The sequence below is a fragment of the Halyomorpha halys genome, unplaced genomic scaffold (genome assembly GCF_000696795.3).
Source record: "Halyomorpha halys isolate HHAL.00 unplaced genomic scaffold, Hhal_1.1 Scaffold498.1, whole genome shotgun sequence".
Taxonomy (NCBI): Eukaryota; Metazoa; Arthropoda; class Insecta; order Hemiptera; family Pentatomidae; genus Halyomorpha; species Halyomorpha halys.
This window is the reverse complement of record NW_027113382.1, coordinates 55,568-62,786: the sequence shown is the minus strand read 5'-3', so window position 1 is coordinate 62,786 and position 7,219 is coordinate 55,568. Positions and strand designations below refer to the sequence as shown.

Sequence of the window (7,219 nt, the reverse complement as noted above, 5' to 3'; positions counted from 1 at the left end):
GTGAAATGACCCATATATGTAGTGTGGTAAATTATTTTGATATGAACTATTCTTACACAAAAAGTTGAGTTGACTAGAAATAGGATAAAAGTCTCCATGTATAGGACACCTGAAGGCAAGGCGCATCTTCTTCGCCCTCCTCGAAAGTAAGCATAGTCCGACTCCTGCAAGTAGCATACCTGTGCCCATTGCTAAACAGCATGGTCCCAGTATCCGGAGGTTACTGGTCAAGTGGACACGCTCCAGATATTGTTCGGGGTCTTCGTCAGACTCTGGCCCTCTGTATGAAGCCACTGTAAATACAAGCAAGATTTGAAAAATAATTTTGTGGAAATCTGAATCATTAGATGAATTATAAATTATCATCGTGTTTGAGTATTTGTATGTTTAAAGAGACCAAATATTTGGAATTCATCAGACCCTGTCGAAAAAGATTCATTGAAGATTTATTATTGTTATTGATATAGGCACTTGGCGGAAAATATTGTTTTGGACTCCCTGGTTATCATACATCATCACCTGCATGGGAATTAGTTCTGATAATATTCATTTGTGTTTTTAATCTATTTATTTGTGGGCTCTAACTTATTTATTCATTTATATGTTTTTAAATTTATGAATTAGTTCTTTTTAAATTAATTTAATTTTTTTTATTAGTAAACTGTTCAGCTGCTGTGATTGTTTTGTTTCTGTTTTATTTATACGTTGCTATATATTGGTGATTTCTGTTAATTTGCTTTATTGATTAACAGTTGTTGCAGATTATTGAAGAGGAGAGGTATGAGTGAAACAGGGGGAATAATGTATTGGATGAATTAGTAAATTTTTATTGAATATATGTATATAGGAAAAAAAAAATTTGTTAAGCAAAAAATGTATTTGTAGTGTTTTGATGATTATTTTGATTGAAAAATGAAAATGTTAATGTATTATAGTGTACATATGAACAATTATGGATTGATGGGTACACTGTGTGTTATAGCAACCAAATGTATTTTTGCAGCATGGCCAAATAAAGCATTTCTCTCTTGAATCGTAGCGAAAGAAATCGCCAGGTATGTCCAATTAAAGCAACAATAATTTAAATTGATAATTGCCGCAAATCCAAGACATGTGCAAATGCTTGGTAAACAAAGGAAACAACAAACGTTGCTATCCACACTCTTGTTTTGTTTTTTTTAATTTTGTCGGCTATTACACTCGATTTAATCTCTTCTCATTATAAAAAAGAAGAAAATAAAGATACCGTAGTGAAAGGCAACGTAAATATCAGCAATAAAGGTTGTATATGATAAAAATTCATATAAATAGTACTACATAACCTATAACAATAGGTCTACTATTGATTAAATCTTCGCCCTGAAGCAAATCTCTGAGAAGATGAAGGAACATCAGCAGACAGACAACTTGGATGCTATTCATTGATTTTCGGGCTGCCTACGATACAATCGTTAGGAGTGAGCTTATAGTGGCTACGCGCGAACTGGGGCTTCCTAGTAAACTCACCCGATTAGTAAAATGCACAATGGTGAGCACAACCTGCCAAGTAAAATCCTGTGGATTATCAGAGCCTTTTGAAGTGGAATGTGGCCTAAGACAGGGTGACCCAATAGCCCCTCTCCTGTTTAATATCGCTCTAAAACCAATCATAAATAGAGCTGGAATAAATCAGGAAGGAACCGTATTTACAGAGATGACCCAAGTTCTGGCCTATGCAGATGACGTTGTAGATCCCTGCAGAGCATCAGGACTGCTTTCGAAGCGATGGATGTCGAAGCATAAAGGATGGACCCGCATATTAATGGGGAAAAACTAAGATTGTGCTGTTGGGTAAGAAGCCTCTGGACCAGAGGCAGAGTCGCCTTGTAATGGGCGACTACAATTTCGAAGTGGTAAGAAGTTTTTCTTACCTTGGCTCTATTATCAATGAGAACTCGGATGAAGAAGAAGAAGTTAGAAGCAGAATTGCTGCTGGAAATAGAGCTTATTTCTCCATTGTAAGGTTAATCAAAAGCAAACTTGTTAGCCGTACCATTAAGTTCATCCTGTACAAAACGTTTATAAGGCGTGTCGTCGCATACGATGGAGAAACTTGGACCCTAAGCAATAAAAGCATTAGCCTGCTAGACAGGTTTGGAATAGTAATTCTGAGGAGAATCATAGGGCCCGTATGCGAGAATGGTAATTGGTGAAGAAGGAAAAATGGTGAACTTTTTGGGCTCTATAAGGAATGTAGCATCTCCTTGTACATAAGGATACAGAGGCTTAAATGGCTTGGCCATGTAATGAGGATGAGCGAGGAAAGAGTGGCTGTTAAACTGTACAGTTGCGTTCCGGATGGTGTGCGGCAACGTGGTAGGCCGAAGGGCCGATGGAGGGATGGTGTGAGGCGGGATCTACGACAACGGGATCCCAGTTACCCTCGAAGAAGATAGAGAAAGATGGTTGGCGGCCGTTGAGGAGGCCAAGGGCAGCCTCATGCGCCTGTTGTGCTAATAAAAGAAGAAGATTAGTGGACTTCTGTTATTTAGTACGTTTATGTTTACAGATTGTAATGAACTATTATTAACTGTCTCTTTTTTTATAATAATTACTATCTTTTCGATATAAAGACCATTGGAAAAAGTAAAAAAAATTAACGGTAACTCATGAACCTAATGAACGGCAGCAGCTGAAAGGCTGTAGTACAAGAACCGGAAAGAAAAAAAAGGCTCCTATACGAAGTAACTTATGACAAGTATCTTCATACCTTTCCTTCCGAAAGTTCATGTTATTGTGAATTTATTTTACTTCTAAGTTTTATTTAAAGTAATTTATTACAATATGCCTAAATTATGTGGAAAGTGGAAGTCGTGTGAAAGTTTGGCTACTGAGTATCTTGAAGATCTTCTAACTTGTGAGGAAGAGGATCAAGATGAGATGATTCACTACTGACATTACATTATTATTATTGTCATCCATTGCTTTATTAGTTATGAAAACATCCAAAACAATACTAACACAATCAAAACACAAACTACAAGCAAATAACCTAACACGACGATCCAGAGCTCAGCTGGTCTGATACTTATGTGTACTGATGCTTATATGAATCGGAGCGCTGGGTGTTGGATGAACCAGTCGTGAGGTATAGGGTACAGGATCTATTTTAACCGGTAATAGGGGTGGGTTGTTTACTTGAAGAGTAGGATGAGAAGGAGCTGGATGTGGATGCTCCGGGGGTAATTTAACTTTTAAAGGTAGATGATTACGTATTACGCAAGAAATATTTCGGACGTTATGTCCTATTTCCTCTAGGCCACTTTTTATTTCACTTGTGAGGGTAGTTGAATGTAAGCCTCTTAAGGTCTTAAGAGTGGTCACTCTGCATGCTTTTCCATAGTGAAGTTGGTAGCAATGAAAGTTGTATTTTTTGAATTAGAATAATTTATTAAAGTTTTATAATGTTCCTTCATGGTAGTATTGATTTTTATATCTTTCACTCTTGAAAAGCAATGGAAATTCGTCTGTCCGACTGTTCTCCTACCAAAGGAAACGAAATTTTCGATATTCGTGACATAAATAGGTAGTGGCTCCGGTTCTGAGAAAGTAATAGGCTTCAAAGTCTCGCCTGGTTCATTGATAGTGGCAACAATATTGTTGCTGGTAGAAGTGGATGGTAAAGTAATTTTCCCTGTTGTGACTGCAGTGGTCTTACTGCGATTTTTGGTTGACTTTTCAAGTGGTTGTTAGGTTTGGCTGATTTATTTTTTTTCTTGTTAGGTGAAGTTCCCGTAGACGTCAAATACAAAATGAAAATAAAGCTTTCTTTAGTCAGTGCTACAATTAAAGCACAGGAGCAATATGAACATGATTGACGCCAATGATAAAACAAGCACTATAATATATACACAAATGAAATAAATATATAGGATATAACTCACAAGTCAAGACTGTTCCAACGACCAGAAAGAGGACCCCGAAGATTGGGAGGACGATCTGGCAGCTAGAAGCGACGGCCACCCCTGCCAACATAACACTCCCGCCTTTGGTCTGCAGGGTCGGTTTAGGGCATCTGTTCGAGTCTGCTTCGCTATCCCTGTATCGCAAATGTCAATTATACCTATTATTACTTATAATATTGTTTATTATAATTACATTTTATCAATTTATTCCACCTTAACCCATAAAGATAGAGCAATATTCGTATACTACTAATCTAAATTTGTCAGTCTATTATTTATTTTTATGATCCTCTGAATGGTGATTGTTATCTCTTTTTGTATTATAGCCCTGATGAAGACCTGAAAATCAGGCCGAAACGTCGGTACCAATAAATAATTTTTTGTTTATTTTCTGCTGACCGCACCGTATTAGTTATTACAATTAGTATTTGCTTAAAAAAATCTTTAATTTTTATTAAATTAACAATTTTTTAACTTCAGAAGAGGGGCAGCTGCCCTCCTTTGACGTCAATGTTTTCGAGGATATGTATACAAGGTCCCCTCAAGAAAAGCTTAGAGGAGTTTTGTACTGCATTTGTCCATCTAAAGTTTTGTACCCGTCTACATCTGAAAACGAAAACGGTCAGGAAGAAATCCTAACGGCTACACCATCTCCCCTTTCCCTCCGGTTAAAATTACAAATTTATAAAATTTGTTCCAAACTTTGTTAAAAAGTTCCAAACTTTGTTAAAAAGTTCCAGTGCTTCTCTACGGCGCTCCCTTGGCACCCACCCCACCGATGGTACACAGATCCATCTACAAAACTTCCAAATTCTATGCTGTGGAACATCGCTTGGGTTACAGCATGGAAGAAGGAGAAACCACTGGCTCTTCACAAACTATTGGATGATCCAACGCTGCCGGACTTCATCAGGAGGAGATATATTAAATTCCTGGACTCGCTAAAACCCTCTATTCCGGACATTGCAACCAGCAACGGGCAGCATTATAGCCACTTGAGCAGTGGTCATCTGTAAATACTCACAGATTTAGGTCTAGTTTTTAAGTTCATTAATACATACCATTGGTGTGCCCTATCATCATCAAATATCACATAGCAGCACTCTAGATATAAAACTCAAACCCTCAACCACTACATTCATGTTTTAAAATGTAACCTAAGGTTTCTGTGAAAAACAAAATCCCGCAACACTGCATATGTTAAATACCAAAGAATAATTTCAAATGAGGGCTTTGAAAATAAAAATAAATGAATAAAACAAAAAAGCATATATGTTCCCTTTGAGCCCCTTCAGAGCTCTACAGGGATGTCTCTATTTGGTTAACAAGCATTTTTGGGAGTTAGTTTGACATCTTTCCTTACACCCACAATCACAAGGACTGATTTCCTTTTGGTTTGTTACCTGCTAGTCTGCTAGCGTAACATTTTCCTTAACAATGTCTGAAGACTGGTTCCCTCCAGCGTTGTGCTAACTTGGAAAGACTGGTGCCCTCTGGTTACCCCTCACCTAAGCTCGCTCTCTGTCATGGTTTTAGAGGAAGGAGTATAATGGAGGGGGGGACACCTTCAAGTTGAGTGACGACCAAAGGCGAAGTCTATTCCTTTTGTAGACGTGACATCCGTTACGCCAAATTTGACATTTAAGAGTTGGCAGTTGCGGCCATACTCCGTAAGTCAGAAATGGCTAGGCAGGGAGATTAAAAAAAAAGTTAAGAGTTATTTAAACATTGCTCACATTTTGTTATGGATACTGGTTTTTTGAATTACTGTTAATTATCAGTCACATTTTTGTTGTAAACATTAAATATTTCAAAAAATAATGTTTACTGTTTCGTATCCTTTTTTTTTTTTTTTTTTTTTTTTATAACAAACTACTTTCTCCTTTGTATCATAAACATATATTTATTTGTATCACACTTTATATTTTAACGTTTTCCTTTAAAGAAATTAATGTTTTATTAAATATTCCTAGAAAACATTAATTGAAACATTGACCACATTAATTCAAGTTTATATTCACTCTTTGCTTTTTAGAACAGTTAATATATTTTGGGATCCTCAATATTAACATTGAATCGAGTCGGACCAGAACAGAGACAGAATTAAGAATTTCTCGAGAGTGACTTGATGGATTTTCATAATGGATATACCAAATTATTGTAAATGATATTTACTACAATTTCTATTATCTTCACATTTGAGATCAAATGAATAGTTTTACAGATAATTTCATTAATGTGCGTAATCCCAATTAACTTCAACGTAAAGTTGCCTTTAAGGGGCGTGGCCTAATCCCCACCCCTCAGCGTCGTTTTTGATTATAAGGTGAATAGGGTTACAGCATCTCTCTGGCCATGGGCTGTCTCACCCTGACATACTTTCTACCATGAATGAACATACCTTCTACCATGAATGAACATACCTTCTACCTCTGAGAACATGCAATATTAAGGCTTTCTTAGAGATGATTTTATCACCCTCGTTACACAGGCCTCTCCATTTACCTTTGTCAAACCTTCAACATTAGACGATCATTGTCAAGGTTATACCAACCACACTAGTCAGAGACCGCCCTTGAAACATTAGACGTTGCTGGGGGCAAGTGTACCCACGGCTAAAAGAATTGGAAGCGGGTGGGTGCAAACATTAGAAGCAAATATTTGCCTATGTGTGTTCGATTCGACTGTGGTATGGCCACATACGTTTACGGCCTTAGGCGTTTATATAAGATAAGATATTGCTAAAAAAAAATTCATGCATTCGTGCATGAAGGACGTGCTTCACTGTTTAAATAAAAAAAAATAGATCGAAACAGAGAAGATAATGTTATTGAAAAGTGGCGAATGACCGTAAGAAGTAAAGAATAATTTCGTTCAACTATTGATCAATTTTTTTCCATTTCGTCAAATATTACTGAAAAAATTGGAATAGAACGGGGTAGTTCATCAGCTTTATGTAGATTTCCAAAAGGCTTACGATTCTATTGACTGCCAGAAGCTGTATAATATTTTGATGGAAGAGGAAATACCAAAGAAGTAAGTAAATGTAGTACGGATGTGCATGACCGAAAAGTTTGATAAAGTTAGGTCATTATTCAGAGAAATTCGAGTTTCGGTGGGGTTTAAAACAAGGCGATTCTTTATCACCTATCTTATTTATTCTAGCACTAGAATGCGTTATTAAAATGTAATTCTTACCGAAGAGGGTTTAACTTTAGATGGTAAAGTTGCTTAGAAATGCTGATATTTGGTATTCTTGGGTGAGGAAAAGGAAA

General features: G+C 36.8%; 1 protein-coding gene across 1 annotated transcript in view; it reads right to left on the bottom strand.

Moving 5' to 3' along the window:
* LOC106683599 (uncharacterized) overlaps positions 1-7,219 on the bottom strand; it is a 27,464-nt gene that overhangs the window by 1,967 nt on the left and 18,278 nt on the right. The window contains exons 2-3 of the mRNA XM_067050919.1: positions 3,924-4,078; positions 57-293 (exon numbers count right to left, since the gene is read on the bottom strand). Of these exons, the coding sequence (XP_066907020.1) occupies positions 57-293; positions 3,924-4,078 (392 nt within the window). The remainder of the gene's footprint in view (positions 1-56; positions 294-3,923; positions 4,079-7,219) is intronic.